General features: G+C 35.7%; 1 protein-coding gene across 12 annotated transcripts in view; it reads right to left on the minus strand.

Annotated features, from left to right (window-relative positions):
• MALRD1 (MAM and LDL receptor class A domain containing 1) overlaps positions 1-21,644 on the minus strand; it is a 754,524-nt gene that overhangs the window by 92,478 nt on the left and 640,402 nt on the right. For all 12 annotated transcript variants that reach the window (XM_086334563.1, XM_086334560.1, XM_086334554.1 and 9 more), the window contains 2 exons: positions 12,748-12,873; positions 5,338-5,404 (listed from right to left, as the gene is read on the minus strand). In XM_086334563.1, the coding sequence (XP_086190689.1) occupies positions 5,338-5,404; positions 12,748-12,873 (193 nt within the window). The remainder of the gene's footprint in view (positions 1-5,337; positions 5,405-12,747; positions 12,874-21,644) is intronic.

Consider the following 21,644-nt stretch of genomic DNA (forward strand, 5'->3'; position numbering starts at 1 on the left):
GGTCCTGATGCTGAAGCTGAAACTCCAATACTTTGCCCACCTGATTCGAAGAACTCACTCTTTGGAAAAGACCCTGATACTGGGAAAGACTGAAGGCAGGAGGAGAAGGGGATGACAGAGGATGAGATGGTTGGATGGCATCATCGACTCAATGGACATGAGTTTGAGTAAACTCTGGGAGTTGGCGATGGACAGGGAGGCTTGGGATGCTGCAGTCCATGGGGTCACAAAGAGTCAGACATGACTGAGTGACTAAACTGAACTGATGAAAAGGTACAAAAAACATGACTTTTATTTTCTATTTTGGTCTTCAAAATTTTTGCCCACACTCTCTAAAAGAATTTTTGAAAAATTTTGAATTTCCTTTAAGTCAAAGTTATTATTTTTTTTTAATCTTAACTTTAAGCAATTTCAAATTAAAACTCTTAGACCACTTTTTCAAATGTTGTCATTGAAATGTAAATATCACGGTGATTGGATACACATTGGTGGTGGTTTAGTCTCTAAGTTGTGTCTGACTCTTGGCGACCTCATGGACTGTGGCCTGCCAGGCTCTTCTGTCCATGGGGATTCTCTAGACAAGAATACTAGGGTGGGTTGCCATTTCCTTCTCCAGGAGATCTTCACAACTCAGGGATTGAATCCAGGTGGCCTGCATTGCAGGCCGTTTCCTTACCAACTTAGTTATGAGGGAAGCCCCGGATACACATTATCTTCCAACAAAATATACATGAAGAAGTTTGCCTTTAATGGTTAGAATTTTTAATAGCTCCTTTACCTCATTGAACTAATATTTTGATTTTCCTTTCCAACTGATTTTTATTGTTCATATTGCAAACCTTTTTATCACAAAGCTTTGTTTTCAAACTTTCCTGCAACAAATATGTAATTTATTTTTTTAAATTGTCTGTGATCATAACTAAGATTTTATCCTTATATATAAAACTTATAAAAATTGGGAAAAGCAAATTTTGATGGTCATAAAAAATGAAATTGCATTGGAAATGTATTTCTTAATAGGATAGATAGGTTTTAAATAGGTAATGAAGTAAAACAAAGACTTGTAAAATAACATACTTATAGAGTCAATAGAGGAGCATAGAAGGAGCAATGAGTCATTCTACTTGGTTGGTATGGGAAAGGATATTCAAAGAAAATGCCATTTATATTGGATCTTAAGTATTTAAAAGTATCATTTGGGAAAATAAGGCAGAAAAAGAAAACTTGAGGCAGAAGTAACAGCGTGTGCGAAGTGTGGAGGAAGAGAAGATGCCCTGTTGAGGCAAAAGATCTTTTTGGACATGTTATATTTGTGATGCCTATTAGATATGAAGTCTGATGTCTTCTTGGCAGCTGAATTTAAGAATGTGGAATTTGGTAGGATAGGTTTGAACTGCTAATACACTATTCAAAGTCAATAAATTAACTGAAGCTTAGATGAGATCATATGGTAAGTGAAAGTAGGCAGAAAAGAGAAGAATTTCAAGCCCTGAGTATTGGAGCACTCCAATATTACAAGAAGGAGAAGGAACTAGTAAAGCAAAGTGAGAGTGATGGCCAGTGATATCTCAGAAACCAGAAAAAGAAAAGCGGTAATTCACTCTCACATACTGCCACAGAGAGAAGATGAGAAAAGAGAAATTATCACTTTTATTGTCTTTAAAATTCCAGGTTAAAATGCATTTCTAACCTAAGGGCTTCCTAGAAATGGTATTCAAAATTTCCAAAAAGGTGTTTATTTTCTTTTGTCATCCTTCTATTTTTTTTTTTTTTTCCTTTTGGGTATCTAGAAACTGCTGCTTTCTGTATTTTGTTACTAGGTCATTTGCTACATAGGGATTTTTGTCTGTTGTAACTTTGAGAGTGCATCATTTTAATTTAGCAATATAATCTTTTAAAAATGTGCTTATACTATAATTTTGTGGGGTTTTGATATTAAAGTTACCACTGTGTATTTTTTTATTCATTTGTCAAATCGTTTTTTTCTTGCCTTTTTTCAGTTCTTCTTCTAAATATATTTTTGTTTAAAATTAAATATATGTGAAATAAAAATATAACATATAATGTTCATACAATAAAAAATATATGAAATAAATATGTATATAGTAAACTTCTATATATGTATGTAATTGTATAAATACTTTAAATTTAATGCTGTTTCCTATTTCTCTCTCTTAGCCTGGCTAACTTGATTTTCTTTTCTTTCTTGTAACTTCTTTCCTGCCCTCCATATTAACTTGGAATTTATATTACACAGCTCACTCTTTTTTCTAATAAACATGTTGGTATACTGAAATAATATAATAATCAAGCCTCCTCAGGTGAAGAATAATTTACATCTTTTGGCTCATGGTTTGCTTCCTAAGTCAGTGAATATGCCAAGCTATTAGTGTTTCTCAGTAATGGGAAACCATGGTTCACCTTGTAGCTTCTGATCTTGTGAATAATTACAAGCTCCTAGCAATACGAATGACCTTATACAGTTTCTTTCCTCTGGGATTGTAGGTTAAACCTGAAGGTCCTTTCTCACAGATTCCAAGAGGAAGTTCAAAGGCTTTTCTGACAAGTTTCCTCAGGAAACCACGAAATTCTTGTATCCACAGTGGCCTGAATGAGAGATGAGCTTTGGACTTCTGTCCTTATTTCTTTGGGTGAGAATGACAATGAATTCCCACTCTTGGGAATGAGAGAATGGGGCTTGATATAAAGCCAACACCTTTCCACAGTACCCTAGAGTTACTCTAAAACTGTATTCTAGAGCTGTCTTCATTTAACCTTATATCCAAAAATGAATACCTGTATGTGACAAATGAACTGGATTCTAAATTTAACTGGAAATGAATCTGGCACTAAGTGCCATCAGAAATAATTTACGTTGTTATTTGGCATTACAGAAAGACACATTATGCTTAAAATAAGGAAATGTACAAGAATAAGTCAAGGGATGGGTATTGCAAGATAACTGTGAAACAAAATACTTAAGAACCAAACAACTAGTAATAGGATTAATGGGGTTAATAAATGATGACAAGCCCATATATTGAATACTATATACTACACAGTATAAAATAGTGGCATAGTAATAATAATGGGTAGCATTCCTATAACGTCTTATGTGTCAGGCTTTGTGCAGAATGTCTTATGTATATTAACCCCTTTAAATCTCTTAATGGCTCTAGGAGGCTGTATGAGTTCACTTATTTTCTCCATTTTAACAAAGAAGAAGCTAAAAGAGTCAGATTAATGGATTCACCCAATAATACACAGCCAGTAAGTGGTAGATCTAGAGCTATGTTGACTGATGTGGAAGAACAGCATGATTTTTCATGAGAAGATTACAAATAAAACACACATACACAGTACAAAGTGTATTGTAAAGTGTAATTCACATTTCTGTAAGAAATAAATGTGTGCTTGTGTGTGTGTGTGAAAAGAAAGCCATGTGGATATAAGCCATACTACTCAAGAGGAGGATTTAGGTGTTGGGATTTCTACTTTTGCCTCAAACGCTATTTTATGCTTTTAAAAAACTTTATTACAATACATGTGTCACTTCTGAAGTTCACCATTTAAAGAAATAAAAATTTGAATGAAAAGGCTACCATATTATACTACAAAAAAAAATGTTTAAAAGTCATATTTTTCACCCCTATGGAGCAGATAGCCCTCAGACCAGTTGTTTATATTGATGGTAATTACAGTTAGCTAGCTATTTGAAAAGTATTATTTATTATGAAAAGTAACATAATAAAATACTTCATTGGCTTTCTAGTTAGTGAATTCCTTTATATTGCATTGACCAAAAACTTCATGCGGGTTTTTTCTATAAGATCTTATGAAAAATCCGAACAAAGTTTTGGGCCAACTCAATACATTTTGCTGCATAAGTTTCCTTTCTTTAGTCTAGCTCTCTCTCAGTCCTCTTGTCATATCTTCTCCCCCCACATCAGAGTTTCCTCACTTGAGAGAAACAAGTTTCAAACATCACCATCTGGATTTCAATTTTTAAAGTTTATTTAAGTACACGAGGATGTTGCCAAGAACGCAAAGTCTTTGCTTGCTCAGCTGAGACTAACTACATTTGGGAGCTTTTGTCTAACCATCAGGGTTAGAAAAGAGAAAAACTGGAACCTCCTTATTGTAAACAGTTGACACTAAACATTACCCACTCAGATGATGATCAATAAATATTTATGCCATCATTCTCAATTTCTTCCACAAGATTTTTAGAAATTAGTAATATGTATCCTGTATTTCCACGAAGTCATAATTTGCAGAAAACTAATTTCCATGGAAACTGATACAGGGAAAAGCATAATTTTCCTAAGATGTTGTGAGTTAAATTATGTAGTGAATCTGAGAGTCAAAAACTTTTGAGAAACACATTAATATTTCTGTTTCAACAATGTTAAAATAGTGTAGTATTTCATCATAAAAATTTTTGTTGTTCTCCTTGGTATACATGTTTGCTTTCTTATAAAGTGATAAATGAATTTTTCTAAAATATGAATGTTGACTCAGAAGGATATAAGAATTTAAACAACTATTAATGAGTTTTTCCAGATATTAATACTTTTGTGTGCTTTGTTATGACTTGAGTGTCAACCTGAAACCATTTCTCTAATAAGCAAAGTAATATATACACTGGTCTGTTAGAATAAAAAATCATAAACACAAATATAATGGAATATGTGTCATTTCCTTTAGAATTTATGAAACTGTTTTGCATGATATTCCCGAAAGGGTGAGAGACAGAAATTTAAGCCATCTTTTTGATAGGCAATATAAATAATTCCCAGAAGAAATCACAAGAACTGTTTTGATTATTTTTGCTTTAACTATGCAAATGTATTCCTTCTCTGCACCTTAACTGTATCTACTCATAAACATCCATTGAATAAACCAGAAAAAGGTTTTACTTATGAATTAATTTCATTCTTGTCTTGTTAGAAAAGAAAAATATAGACCATGAAATAAAAAGGGAGATGGGAAATATAGACACTAAGTTTATTTGAAATAGGGTGATACCTATATGAAATCTTTTTATAACCTGATATAAAAATCAAAAACAAGAATAATGAATATTATTAAAACTATATATCCCATACAATATAAAATGAATATTGAGAGATATAAAATCATGTGAAATCATTGATATTTTCCTAAATATCAAATATTCCTTTCTCACACTCAAATGGATAAATATTAATACTGCCATTATTCACTGTTTTTACCTGAATAACCACATGTTCATTATGTTCTCTTAGATCAGCCTCAAGAAAAACAAGATGACTATAATAAATGTTTAAAAAAATTTAAAAAGGCAATTATTCTTACCGACACACTGGACCGTTTTTCTCCACCACACAAGTCCCACCATTTCTGCAGTAACCTCTTGGACACTCTAAAAAGAAGCAACCCCAAACCCACAGTTAATTATAAATATTACCAGGAAGAAGGAAGACATATTACTATTAATCAAGACATTAAATCTAATCATGGAGAATAAATTGCTTCCTACCATCTAAAAGCACAAGAATTTGTTTAGGCTACTTTCCCGTACCCCCAAATTTGTTCAGTGCTCCCCATGGCTCTGGATGTGTTCATTCCTTATACATGCCCTGTGCTTGGTCCTAAGACTTTCTTTCCCCATAGATTAGGTACAGTCTACTTATTTAGGAGGTCTGTATGACATCTTTGTGATTATACTGAAACATTTTCTATACTGAAACATTTCTTCAGTTCCACACATCAGTCACTATATCATGGCAGATGAATGCTTCGCATGGGTGACTGTCATTTTGATAAAATGTCACTCATACACAGACTCTTGTCCTACCCTCCATGTTTGTGACAGATGTCAACACAGCTCAAATGGATCCTCATCACCCTGAACCTGCTTAGTTTGCTGCTTGTATCATTCCTGAGTTCTAGGTTAGCATGAACATTTATTTTCAAAGATGGTTTGTTTATAAGTTAAAAAGAAGCTAAATAGTTTCATGCAGAAGAGGTTAGTGTTGCTCTCCCAAATACACTACGATGTGTAAGACAGGTAGCTAGTGGGAGGCTTCTATATAGCAGAGCTTTAGCCCGGTGTGCTCTGTGATAACCTAGAGGGACGGGCTGGGGGCTGGGGGTGGGAGACTCAGGGGGGATATATGTATGCATAATAGCTGATTCACATTGCTGTCCAGCAGAAACTAATACAACAGTGTAAAGCAATTATACTCCAATAAAAAAAGAAGTGGTTAGTGATTTCAGCTCTTTCCTTTACCCTGTCTCCTTGTATTGTCACTACACGATCCCAATCCATTGCAACTTGCCCATTTCCCTGCTCACACGGCTGTTAAGGCTGAGGGTACTGGAGCCAGACCACCTGAGTTGAAATCTCAGCTCAGGCTATTAGCTGTGTGATTCACAGCAAGGTAGTTAATCTCTCTGTGCCTCAGGTTTATCCCTGTTAAACAGGCTTAATAATAGTACCTATCCCATAGGGCTGTTGAGAATGTTAATAGAACATCAGGATCATAATATGTGTTTAAGAAATGTTGATCTAAAAATTATATAGGCACAGCCTCTGCTCTCATTGACCTTCCAGCTTCATAGAGGATGTAAAAAGTTACTAGGGAATTAAAATATGTAATCTACTTTGTAATGAATGTAACAAGGGTAATGGGGACACCAAGGAGAGAACCTAAGTCAAATTTGACCAACAAGGAAAAGCTCCAGAAGAGCTTTTATTTGGATAGGGGTGTGTGTGTGTGTGTGTGTGTGTGTGTAGGTAAACATAAAGACACAATGGTCTGAGAAGAGATTGTGATGTATTTGAGAAACTGAGGGATGTTCCACCAGACCGGGTTGTTGACAATACAAAGTATGAGAGAAGGTCATAGACACACAGGGACCAGATCATCTGGGCTCAGTGAGTTTAAACTTTATCATAAGAAGCTACGATCTTAAGAAGGGAAGTGGTATGGCTTATGCTTTAGAAAGATAATTCTGGCTACAGAGTTTACAGTCAACAGAAGTGCAAAAGCGAAAAATCTGGGTGTATGTCACAATCCAGGAATGCCTGAATGAAAGAGATGGAATGGAAACATTCAGAGTTGTGGGGATTTATGAGATATTTAAATATTGGGACTGAAACATTTTGGGAAAGTCAAGGATGATATTCAAATTTCCTACTGGGCTACTTGATGGCTTGATTCCTTGAGTTGTGGAATTTATGGGGAAGGAAGATTTTAAAGGGAATGATGATGCTGTGTTTTAGGTGCCTAAGGGACATCCAAATGGAAGTATTTAGTGGGTAGATTTGTAGGTCTGAAGAAAGGTGAAATACTAACACAGATAGAGAAACCATTTATTTACTTGGGCAGAGGAAGGTTGATGTTCATGAGGCATAGCAGAAAAGTAAAGAGGAGAAATAGAGACATTATGTAGGTATTATCCAATGAAGGAAACCGTGAGTCTAAAGAGTCAGATTGTCAGGTCAGTCACTGAAAGTCCAGAAGGGGCTGGTAGAGGCATTAGAAAAGAAGAAAACAGGGAAGAAGAAAGGTTGCCTTCTGGGAACAAACTTGAAATATACCATGTGTTTGGTATACATTTCATTTCAAAACTTTCAAGTGTCTTGCTTTTCCAGGGATGTATTTCCTGTCTTGCCTTCCCCACATCCTCCTGTGTAACTTCAAGAGGAAAGTGCAGGGCTGGAAATGAGCATAAAGAGCTGCCCCCCTCAGGCATTGAAGGCAGACTTGACTGAACAGAGCAGATGTGAAATTTCCTTCATAAATAAGAAATTAGCTGGTCTGACGAAAAACACCCATCAATTTGATAGAGAATAAATAGATATATACCTTGTTAGATTAACCATTTTATTATTATTTTTTGTCTTAGGTACAATTTTAATCTTCCTCAAGTAAGAGCTGTGTTTTAATAGTAAAAAAAAAAATAGAATGTCTGATACTCCACAGTATCAACATATAATACACAGCTGCAGATTTTTTTCTAGAGTTATTAAAATTTGCTTTGATGCTTGCTTTACATCAGAATGACTTTGTGGGAATCTAAATATGTTTTTTCTTGTACAAGAGAGTGGAGCACAGCAGAAAGAACACAGGCATCGGCTGCAATAAAGAGTGAATCCCCGTGTCTGGGTGAACAAAGATTTCTAGATTATCTCTGTGAGAAGTTTTTCTAAGTTTTGGCCTTAAAACCAAGTTCTTTATAAAGATAATGGGCAGAAATAGTACAAGCAATTTCATTTTTAATTTATTCAAAACAATTTACAGCAGAGAGAAGAGAGTGAAATGGGGAAAAACATGGACACCAGATAGTAATGAAGATACAAAAAATATTTAGTAGATAAATGAATAGTTCGGAGCTAGAAATCCATAAGCTGGATGTTAGAATTAGCAACACAAATATCTCACTGCCTTGTACCCTCTTGAGTTGTTTATCATAACCATGTGTCTGGAAGCCTGTACAACTCACTGTTACCTATGTGGAAATACCATTCTGGAAAGGATTCACATTCAATCTCACTCTCACGCATGACTTTGGATAAGCAGAAAACACATATAAGTTGGATAAGTGATGAGTACAAAAACAAAAGTAACTTTTAAGCTTCAGTTCAGTTCAGTTGCTCAGTCGTGTCCTAGTCTTTGCGACCCCATGAATTGTAGCACGCCAGGCCTCCCTGTCCATCACCAACTTCCGGAGTTCACTCAAACTCACGTCCATCGAGTCGGTGATGCCATCCAGCCATCTCATCCTGTATCGTCCCCTTCTCCTCCTTCCCCCAATCCCTCCCAGCATCAGAGTCTTTTCCAATGAGTCAACTCTTTACATGAGCTGGCCAAAGTACTGGAGTTTCAGCTTTTAAGCTTAAATCTAAATAATCTGCAATTAGGCACACACACAAATATATATTTATATAAAATATTTTTACACATATATTTATAAAATATGCATATGTAATATATCTGTATATAATATTTGGGCTTCCCTGGTGGCTCAGCTAGTACAGAATCCACCTGCCATGTGGGAGACCTGGGTCCAATCCCTGGGTTGGGAAGATTCCTCGGAGACCCACTCTAGTATTCTGGCCTGGAGAATTCCATGGACTGTACAGCCCATGGGGTCACAAAGAGTGAGACATGACTGACTTTCACTTTCACTTTTCACTTTATATAATATTTATATATAATATAATCATATGTCTTTATATTTATATTTCATTTATATATTTTTTTCCCTTCTCAGTTGCATGGAAACTATAGTGATGACTATTCTTTGGTGGACTATAGGGAAGACTGACAATCACGTAAGTCCTGGTTTTCCCTTTTTGATACATGACTTAGTTAATGATTTATGGATTGTTGTTGGGTTAGGTATTTCAGGTATAAAGTTCTTTATGTTTAAAATGAAGATGACCTTCTTTTATAGGATTTCTGGGAGGATAAATTAGAAGGACTGATGCTGAAGTTCCAATACTTTGGCCAACTGATGCGAAGAACTGACTCATTGGAAAGGACCCTGATGCTGGGAAAGATTGAAGGCAGGAGGAGAACAGGACCACAGAGGATGAGATGGATGGATGGCATCACCGACTCAATGGACGTGGGTTCAAGCAAACTCCAGGAGTTGGTGATGGACAGAGAAGCCTGGTGTGCTGCAGTCCATGGGATCACAAAGAGTCGGAAATGACTGAGTGACTGAACTGAACGTTTTTATAGCAGTGAATGGTATGAATAAAGTATTAAATGACTGTTCTCATCCATTTCTCCATATTTGGTGTTCTTTTTTTTTAATGATACAACTTATTTCTTTATCTGGCTCTCGTGGGTCTTAGTTGCCACACACAGGATCTTCAATCTTCGTTGCGGCATGCCAGATCCTTAATTGGGGCATGTGGGATCTAGTTCCCTAACCAGGAATCAAACTTGAGTCCTCTGCTTTGGGAGCATGGAGTCTTGGCCACTGGACCACAGGGGAAGTCCTATTTGGGGATTCTTTGAGTTTACCATGGAACTTAATTTCTATTACCACTGCTCTCCCTAATTCTCCTATTTTCCTTCTATCATCAAGATCACCATCTCACTACCATTTACAGAAGACCTGCTCTATCAGAGACATACAGCAAGAGTCCCAAGAATTTTATTGATGTTACTTCATTTAATCCTCACAGCATTAAGTGCTATATCCCTATATCCCATACTTATCTTCTTCTTCTTTTTTTTTTCACAGAGGAAGAAACTGGTTAATAGTATAATTTGCTTAAGTTAACAGCAAGGGAACACCAAATGTTTAACTAAATTTTGGTCCTCTAGTTCTAAATCCTGTTAGTCTAAAAATGTCAAATAATTTGTTGTTCAGTTTAGAATTTCTACCACCCCTTGTGTTTCTTGATATTATGTGATATTTAGGCAGTGCCATGGATTAAACATACATATACACAGCACACTGTATGTAGTTTCAGAAGCTCTATAGATTATAAGAGTTCACCAGAAAATTGTGCAGCAAACTAAATTCCTAGTGGGCAGAGACTTTTCTTTATCTTGAAATTCCAGCTCAGGGACAGCAGGAGGGATTAAGTGCATTTCAGAAACTTGATAAAGCTTCACAAGTACTTGTATGAGACATTTTTGTGTTATATTTTGGTTTGGTTTTCAGAACCTCTGAAACTTTATTAAGCTATATTATTATTATTGTTGTTCAAATATTAAATTAATACTATCTCGTCTGATAACTGTATATTTTGTATATTTTGTGTGCCTTTCCCTAATTCTCCTTTAAATAATGATTATCATAATTACAGTATCACTTTAACATAATCTTTAGTAACTCTACTACTGCAAATGACTGGAAAAAGACTTTCAATGTAAATTAACTCAGACATATTCTGTTTAATAATTTTCTGTTGCCTACGCAACCAAAACTTGAAAATAATATTCCTTTTTAGTGTAACTTGGGAACAAATAGGACTCATTGAAATATACTTAACCTGCAACACTCATGCAGTGCCTGAGCTTGATGTTCTGGTTAATGACTTAAACCTTGAGGTGAGGGGAGACCAGCTGCTCACCATCTGTTGTGTGACCACTGGGAGAATTATTGGATGCTGTAAGATTGGGCTCATAAAAGTCTATGAAATGCTGACCTTAAGAGAATATGATGTTTGAAAAGAGGAAGGTATAATATGCATGGACACATTTTAGCATAGATGAGGTATAAAGGCATTCTTAAAAACAGAAACATTAACTTTATCATATTTGATTGACAAACTAAAAGGCATAAAATATAAATAAGAGAATACATAATATGAATCTTTTTTATGAAAACTGTTTCACTAGTTCTTTATTTCATTCTAACCCAACAGCTGTGGCAATATGACTTATACTTTGTAAATGAACTAAGTGAATTGTTGAGTGACTGAAATGACAGACAACAAAAATGTGTACTATAATATTATCTACAGATTGTCCATCATACAGTATGAATGACAGGTCTTCTGTTTTCCTGAGCGTATTTTAAAAGACAGAATATGTCAAAGTAGACAGTGAACTGCAACATGTTGCAACATACTTGTTCTTAGATAGGACTATCTTGAAAAAAAATCTCAGTTTTATATAGATAAATATGAGTACTGGACATAAGTGCTGTATCTTCATAAGTTCAAAGAATGGACTTATTTCATTAATACCATTCTTATTGTCTTCAGAGAATAAGAACACTTCCTTTTGGATATCTGATCTGATGTATAAGCATGCCTAGTAGAGATATAAAGTCAAAGAGCATTCATCTTTGCATATTTTATGGGATCAGATTTGCCCACTTCTCGATTTCCCTTCATGCTAAAATTCAGTGCTGTGCAAGAACTCATTTTTAGCAGCATAAAAAATATTTTTGCACTATGATTTGATTTTAAATATCTTGCCTTTGTTGCTTATCTCATAATGTTTTTCTATCTTGAAAGATACAAAGAATATATTCTGTCCTAGTTTTGATATGAAATATCCCTGGTTTATTTATTAAATGTGATTGAATATATCTTTTATCACCAGTTCATATTATCTTTTAGTTGTGACATTTACATTGCCTCTATCTTTTATTTTACATATCCCTGCATGAAATAAAAATTCAGTTACTCAGGAGAGATGTTAACAATATGCTACAACAAATTAGAGGCTATTAAAGCAGTTTTGATAAAAGTATAATCACAAAAACACATTATCAGTTCTTAAAAATATTCTGAGGTCAGAAGAAAGAAAAACGTTTAAAAGCTAGTCTAAAGTTTCATAAATTGATTTTTAAGCATGACTAGATCATGAAAATAGGGAGTTCTTAGGAAGAGCTGAGAAAAATGCACAATTAAAAATATTAATAACATATTAGATTATGTAGGGGTTATATAAGATTAGATTATGTAGGGTTATTATAGAAACTAGCAATTTGTATAGAGGAGATTATTAAATGCGAATAATGTAAGTTATATTAAATTAAAATTGTTTTATTTTTATTTTGTGAACATTTTAAAATAGAGTATGAATGAGTTCATTGTATTATATATTGTGCATTTCTATAAATGTAGCAAAATAACATTAACATTCTTCCTGCCACTAAGCCAATAACAGAAATGTAATTATCCTGTCTGCCGTTATTTAGAATTTCAAGTTTTAATATTTTTATTGTGCACAGGTGAAGTTACTGACTCATATTGCAAAGAATATTTCAATGGATAGTTACCTAAGCAGCTGGATTCATCAGGTTGGAAATCCATGCAGTCAGCAAAACCATCACACCGCTTGTGCAGTGGGATACAGCTGTTAGAAGAGGAGCATGTCAAAGCTCCATGAGAACAGCTCTTGTCGGCTGAAGAAAAGAACAATAATAATCACTTAAAAAATGGATTTCTTCTAATAATATAAGCCAATTTGTTTTATCCTTCATTTCTCGAGCCTTATTATTTTTAAAATTTTTAAGAATCTATTCTGTATTGGAGTACAGTCGATTGTGGTAGTAACAGGTGAACAGCACGGGGACTCAGCCGTCCATATTCCTATATCCATTCTCCCTCACAGTCCCCTCGCCTCCGGGCTGCCACAGAATACTGATCAGAGTTCCTTGTTCTAGCCTTATTTTTAAACTATAGAGTTCTTAATTAAGAAAACGTCAATTTACTAAAACGTCCTCAAAAAACTATCAATACAATCATCGTCCAGCTGTGTGCATCATGTAGTATTATTCACGTATGTATGTATAAAATGCTTTGTGTATGTTTTATGGTCTGAACTGATGTTAGACTAGTCAACTTTAATATCAAGGCAGATCTCTGTTTGTTCTTCTGTTGCTCCCCTAACATCTCTACATTATGTGCTATTGAATTAGCAGAGACTGTAACTTGTTTGAATGTTCATCCATTTCCACCTGGGTCATAAGCCATGGGTAGTCACTGGATATCTGTTAGATCTGGGTGATGGTGAAGGTCACTGCAGCCCAAGGTACTGTGACTACATGCCTTGATAGCACTGTCAACGCACGATGTAGGCATTTTACTACTTTCAGAGTCTCCTGCTGGCTTGATTTCAAGGGGCAAGCGTAAGTCTTGTGCATAAGACTTTGGCTATTTCAGAAAACTGCCTTTATGGATGCCCATCAAGACTACTGACAGCTCAATGGCAATCTAGTCCTGCAAAGTACTTGACCTTCCTCGGATGCTACTCTTAGTCCTGAAACTGTATTCTTGTATTCTTTATATGAATATTTTAACCCAAAACTGCTGCCAAAAATTTATAAAAGACTGATCTATGAATCTATGATCTAGAACAAAGACAGTTAACCTCAAATTTTTCAAGCTAAATTGATAGTTTTAGAATACTAAGGAGTAAATTTCCCCATGTATGCGTTTGCATAGATTTTTTTCAGTTATGTCACAATTTTTTTTAAGTATATTTATGGGTTGGAAGGAGTTGTTTGTTTGAATTGTAGGTTATTGATCAAAGGTTATTGACAAGTTTAGTTTGAGAACTGCCTATCACCATTTACTGTCAAGTAGGACATAAAAATGTTTTTAAGAGTATATATTTTCATTGACTAAAACTGCTGGATCGAAAAATTCAAGTGATACTCTTCATTGAGTGATTCTTCCTGCTAGAACATTAATTCCCACCAATAAATAATATTGAGCTACCTTACTGTAAGTAAGACATTATACTTTGCACTTCCACTGGTAAGTGCAGGAAAGAGATTTTGAAAACAGTAATCAAAACATATGGAGCAACAAAATGAAGATAACAATATAAGAATGATTAATGTTTCAAAGTAAATATGGGAAATGTCATAAGGCCAGGCTTAGCTAGAAAAGCATTGGTATAGGTAAGTATGACAGAAACAAGAGATTCCTTTAGTATAGAGAAGTCTGTAAAGGGGCAAAGTAGGAATAGAGTCTTGAGATATTCTTTACATTTTAATTTACATTTTAATGCTTTCAGAGAAAATCCATTTAGCAGAGTGGGAATCAAATCTACAGATTGGGAATCAATACTTTTGATATTGGAACAGTAAGTAAGGCAGTTTGTCTAGGCTGGAGAATTTCTGTGAAGAGGTATGAGAGACAAATCTAAAACCAAAGGCTGAAACCAGACTGTAGAAATGGCTAAAGTGCTAGGAGAAAAAGCTAGGGAAAAAGCTCTTTAAGCTTTTCCAAAGGGTAAAATAATTTTAGGGTATACATTGACAAGATAAATAATATTCCAAATCAAGCAAACTGAGAAACAGAATAATTTTCCAACTCTTATAAGATGAAGAGGTTTGTAAAAATTTAAAAAAAAAAAAAAAAAGGATTGTGTCTCTAGAGCCCACAAGCCACATTTACTGAAGCGCACATGCCTACAGCCTGTGCTCCACAACGAGAGAAGCCGCCACAATGAGAGGCCAGTTCATGGCAACTGGAGAGTAGATCACTAGCAAGAACCCAGAGCAAACCAAAATAAGTTAAAAAATATGAATGTGTGACTAAAAACATTCATCAGTATACCCATGTATATATGTATACGACAAAGGTCCCCATGGTCAAAGCTATGGTTTTGCCGGTAGGCATGTACAGATGCGAGAGTTGGACCACAAAGAAGACTGAGAGCTGATGAATTGATGCTTTCAAACTGTGGTGCTGGAGAAGATACTTGAGAGACCCTTGGACTGCAAGGAGATCAGATAGTCAATTCTAAAGGGAATCAACCCTGAAGATTCATTGGAAGGACTGATGCTGAAGCTCCAATACTTTGGACACCTAATGCGGAGAGATCACTCATTGGAAAAGACTCTGATGCTGGGAAAGATTGAGGGCAGGAGGAGAAGTGGGGGACAGATGATGAGATGGTTGGATGGCATCATTGACTCAATGGACACAAGATTGAGCAAACTCCGCAAGCTTGTGAAGGACAGAAAAACCTGGTGTGCTGCCATCCATGGGGTCTCAAAAAGTCAGACACAACCGAGCAACTGAACAACGGCAATGTATGCATATGCATTTTATCATTGTTTTGCAGTGCTAGGAGCTGAGAGATCATACAAGAGGACAGTTTTAAGGTATTAAATAATGTGTTGAAATTTGTATACAAAGATGATGGTGCTTATCTACTTGTAGAGCATTATTTTGGACCCTTCTTATCTCAGAAACACTAATCCAATTCATATTCTTTAACCCAGTTTTCAGTATGACTGAGAGCTTAGTTTCAAGTTTATTGTACAATGAAAAGTTCTAACTTGTAAATGATATAAATGTTCAACCATAGCCCAAGTAGCATTGAAAGACATAAAATATATATAAGAAAACACATGGCTTCAATTTGTAGGATATTTTACTCTCTTCTTTTTATAGAAAATTTAGTTTAGATAATTTAAAATTGGCCTTTCACTTAATAAAATTAGAAACTAAAATCTTAGTTTCTATGGTATTTTAAATGATATAGTATTAAAGTTAATGAATACATATTAAAATTGCGTTTTAAAAGTAGGTGGAAAACCGACTTTTACATATGTAATGAATACTTATCAACATCTACACAGCAAAGGACTGAAAGTAGGAAAACGGAATCCTTACTTTCTTTTTATCCATTATTAATACACATACAACGAAACATTTTCCAAAATTAGTCCAAATAAGCTATAAATAAAATTTATAGGAAAATCAGGCTTCAAACTGTTTCCTTGGACAATATCAACTTTTGCCACATTATCTTTCAAACATTATGGTTTCACAGCTATAAAAATATTTATTTCAATCTGTCATCACCCTAGAGGTTCATACTCTTTCTAACCAAAATAGACTAAGTATCAGTGCATTTTATGGCTTTTAGCTCATTCGCTTAGGTAGATGATACATCAAAAATAAACAGCTGTTGAATGATGTCTCGCCAAAGTTACTTCTGTAAAGTAATATCTCCTTTGAAGATTATATCTGCTACATAAGAAATACACACAAAAGTAAAGCATATATGACTATGGCTGTGTATTTATTTACTATTAAAATGAAAGGTCATATATGTAGCAGATTAACATTTCCAGCATTAGAGGAGCTACAGTTTTTGCCACGAGAATGAAGGCGGCAAGCCCTTCAAGGCAGACGCACACCTCGCATGAAGCAGGATGGATATGTACTTTGTCCCTGAACAAAACCAATCAGTACTCTTATTAAAATATCTTAGCAGCTTAAATAATTTTAATAAAACTATAAAGACAATTTAATGTGGAAAGGATAATAATGCTTATATTATTCAATTTGCCACATTAATTCATTTAATTCTTGAATACCTCTGTAAAACAGACTTAACCACTATGATTTTCATGTTGAATAAACTGAGGAACACCTTTGTAAGAAGCTGTCAAATACAAAGGGTAATCTTTATACATTGGGTGCTGAGATCATAGCTAACAAATTGAAAGTGAAAGCCGCTCAGTTGTGTCAGACTCTTTGTGACCCCATGAACTATACAGTCCATGGAATTCTCCAGGCCAGAATTCTGGAGACGGTAATCTTTCCCTCCTCCAGGGGATCTTCCCAACCCAGGGACTGAACCCAGGTCTCCTCCATTGCAGGTGGATTCTTTACCAGCTGAGTCACAATGGAAGCCCAAGAATACTGGAGTGGGGAGCCTATCCCTTCTCCAGGGATCTTCCTGACCCAGGAATCGAACCGGGATCTCCTCACTGCAGGCGGATTCTTTACCAACTGAGCTATCAGAGAAGCAACCAATTGAAAGGCCCCAATAAAACTGTTGATAAAGGTTGGTCTACAAGTCTTAGGAGCACAACCCCACTCCTAATTTTCAGAAGTGGCACTTAACTTCATAAAATACATCAACTACTTCTGGAACATAAATAAAAAAGTTGTGTGTGCTCAGTTGCTCAGCCGTGGCCAACCTTTTACAACCCTGTGGACTGTAGTCTGCCAGGCTCCTCTGTCCATGGGATTTTCCAGGCAAAAATATTTAAGTGGGTTGCCATGCCCTCCTCCAGAGGATCTTCCCAACCCAGAGATTGAACCCGCATCTCTTGCATTTCCTTCTTTGGCAGGTGGGTTCTTTACCACTAGCATCACCTGGGAAGCCCATCAATTAAAGTTAGATAGCAGTAAAACTATTCACCTCCCCATCTACTGGTCACAGTTATCTCTCTTCTTGATAGAGAGCATCCATGTACATCTCTTGATCCATCTCCATCTTTTCTCCTTGCTCTGGGCCCCAGGAGGCAGAACATCTTTCTTTATCTTTTGCTTTGATTGGGTTTGATTGATGGGTACCACCAGTGGGAGGTTAATGCAGAGGAAGAGACTGTGAGATTACCAATGGTTAGCTGCTCCCATTACAAATGCCACATCCTTTATCAAGTAGCTCTCCTTGATTCTAGATTCAAACAACTGTTCCCTCCTCTCTCATCCTTTGTTCTGTGGGTGACAAAAGACCTCCTTGTGGTTTTCCTATGCATATTACTTCCCTAATAAATAATTCCTTTATTAAAATAGTCAAAAATTGCACAACATCAACATGCCATCTATTTCTTGTCAGGACACTGACTGATACATCTGATGAAATAAAAATCTTCATGACGAATAGATTTCTATCAGAGGAATATCAATGAGAAGAATGTTTCTAGTTTGGGGTCATTTTCCCATATCATTAAACCATATTTATTTTTTTCCACTTACTTTAACAAATTGGATATTTTTGGTCAAACAAAAGTATCACTAACATAAGTGACACTTTTATAGAAAATATGGTATCAATGGAAATACATGGTTAAATATGAATTATTTTTAAATGTTGGACTCACCATATGCTCTGTTTAAGCATTCTGACCACTAAACATGTATTTTTGTAAAAATAAAAGACTTTTAAATATCAATTGGTATCAATTTTCCTGTATAAAATTTCAAACTTTTCAGAATTCTGTTCCTACAATGCTTAAAAACATGCAAGTCTCACAAAACAAACAATCAACCAAACCTCTTATTTTGTCCTATATTCCAGTCTCAATGCCACCTTCTTGAAGGGGTTTTCTACAGCTGGCTTCCCTCTATGATTTCTCATCTTCTCCACAAAAGGCTGATGTCACAATTCTGTCCTCCCACTCCACAGGGTGTTACCTCTCCAGGATCACAGCAACTACTTTAGCCTTTTCCCAATCTAAAAATTCTTAGTCCTAATTTTACGTGATCTCACAGAAACATCTGAACCTGTGCATACCCTCTGATACATAGATTTCTACCTTTGATTTAAGATCATCATTCTCTTTTGGTTGCCCTCCTATGTCTATGACCACATCTCCCTGTCTTTTGATTTTTTTTTAAAAACTATCCTTTAGATGTTCCTTAGGATTCTGTCTATCCCCTTATCTTTTTCCTCTATTATCTCATTTATAGCCACAGTCTGAATCATTGTATGCTAATAGCTTTGTATCTTTATATATCTTCCTTGAGCTCATTCCTGAGCTCCACACAGCCATTTCAAAACATATTCTGAATGTTTCCATGTGGGTATGCCAGAGATAACATAAATAAAACATGTTTAAAGGTGAAGCCACTTTCCTACCCTAAAAGGTCCTTCTCTTCCTATTTTTCCCAGCTCAAGAAATGGCAGATTAGCTGTCTTGTTGCCTAGATCAGAAATTTGGAAACTATTATTGATTTCTTTCTCCTGCTCTTCACTTGAATATCTCTTAAATCTATTCATACTCTGCACCATACCATTAACCTAATCAACCTCTTACTATTTCATGTGTGACATCTCCTAACCAAGCACCCATCCTCATTCCAATCCATTCCATGTACCACTTAAACACTTATCACTGGCATGATAGGGTGGACTTTTCAAGACCTAGTCCCTACTTATCTCTCCCAACTTATTTCTACGTTTTTCACCACAGACTCTAGTTATACGAAACATTCTTCAATCAAACAACTTCTCCTCTATTCTTGGAACATTCTCACTGGAATCAAGCATTTCAAATTGCCTAATGACTGTCTGTCTTTCCAAATTTGGCTCTGCAATCACTTTTCATGTTAAAATTTAGACACTCTGGCACCATAATTAGGGAGTACCCTATGTTATTCAATAACACTTTGGTTATCTCTCACAGAACTTACCACATGGTATCCCAACTATCATTTACTACTCTCCTTCACTAATATAGAATGTATCTAACAACCTGAGCTTGTATCGAGTCATGTCCATTGGATCATCAATGCCCAATACAATGTGTGGCATAAATTACATCCTTAAGGTCCGTCTAGTCAAGGCTATGGTTTTTCCAGTAGTCATGTATGGATGTGAGTTGGACTGTGAAGAAAGCTGAGTGCCAAAGAATTGATGCTTTTGAACTGTGGTGTTGGAGAAGACTCTTGAGAGTCCCTTGGACTGCAAGGAGATCCAACCAGTCCATCCTAAAGGAGACCAGTCCTGGGTGTTCATTGGAAGGACTGATGTTCAAGCTGAAGCTCCAATACTTTGGCTACCTGATGCGAAGAGCTGACTCATTGGAAAAGACCCTGATGCTGGGAAAGATTGAGGGCAGGAGGAAAGGGGGACGACAGAGGAAGAGATGGTTGGATGGCATCACCGACTCTCAATGGACATGGATTTGGGTGGACTCCAGGAGTTGGTGATGGACAGGGAGGCCTGGCGTGCTGCGGTTTATGGGGTCACAAAGAGTCGGACACAACTGAGCGACTGAACTGAACTGAATGAAGGTTTGTGAATGAATGAATGGCAGTTTATAAAATGCCATTCTAAATAAAAAAAAATCCATAAAAAAAAGAAAAACTGTTATGCTTTCAATTTTTTAGTAAATTGTCACCATCAGATGACAATCCTGTAATTATTACTCTAGCATTTTGTCCACAATATATTTTCATGCAATTTTCCCTACAGAACCATAACTCAATAAATATTTTGGAGATGGAGAAGAGCAATCTTTCACAGTACCATCTGTTCCTAATGTACACTTATTTCCCTTTAGGAGCAGAATTCCATATATTACTATCTCATCAAATACCAATTTTCTAACATATGTCTAAAAGCATAAGAATACAGTATCTTCCTATGCTTCTCTTTAAATAGCACTGTTATTTGAAGTCAAATACCATATGACTGTATTAAGCTTAATCTGATTTCTTTTTTATTTTTATTTTTTTAAATTTGGCCAAGCCACAAGGCTTGTGGGATCTTAGTTCCCCAACCAGGGATGGAACCTGCACCTATAGGAGTGAAAGTGCCCATTAATAATCACTGGACCACCAGGGAATTCCTTAACTTAATCTGATTTCTAACAGCCAAATTCCATTAGAGCCTTGATCAGAACAGGGATAAGTATCTTGGCTTCCTTTTCCTCATTTGCCTCTATTTGCCTCTTACTTGCCTCTAAGACAATATTATATGACCTCACAAACTGACTTTACTATAGAAAGAATATACATGTAGGAAATAACAGGGAAATAGAAAGCCAAGGAAAAGAGATTCACTGATTTAAAGCTAAGACCTTTAAACACACACAAAAAAACATTCAAAAACTGTCTTACTTTACTTCATTCATCTTCATGCCTTTTGCAATAGATATCATAATTCTGGATGCTCACGCAAAATGGGGCACTGAAATAGCCTTCTATTTTTTTTCCAATACCCTCATCTTACAGTTACATTCCAAACTTTACTGCTCCAGAAAAAGTGGCCACTAGCATGTGGCTTATGGAGCTCTATCACTGCAGCTCATATACAGTGTGATATTACCTGAAACCAGACAAAAAATAATTAAATAAAATGCTAGTGGTGCCTTGACTCCACCATGATTATGTGCTCACCTTAGAGATTGGTGTAATTTGTGTAATTACTTTAACACTAAAGAAAGAAGTTGATGAATGCAGGACCGAGAATTTTACATGCATTCTCTCCAATTCTTATAGCTCTGTAAGGCAGGCATAACATGGGCTGTGAGACTGACTCAAATGACTTTCCCCAAATTGTACAGGTAGTAAGTGATGAAGATGAGGTCAAACCAGATGTCCCACTGATGTACTCTGGCATTAACTTTTAAAAAAAAATGTATTTGTTTATGGCTGGCTAGGTCTTTGTTGCTGCACGTGGACTTTCTCG

Source organism: Bos grunniens, chromosome 13, assembly GCF_055505025.1.
Source record: "Bos grunniens cultivar Pamir isolate PY7600 chromosome 13, Bosgru_T2T1.0, whole genome shotgun sequence".
Classification (NCBI taxonomy): Eukaryota; Metazoa; Chordata; class Mammalia; order Artiodactyla; family Bovidae; genus Bos; species Bos grunniens.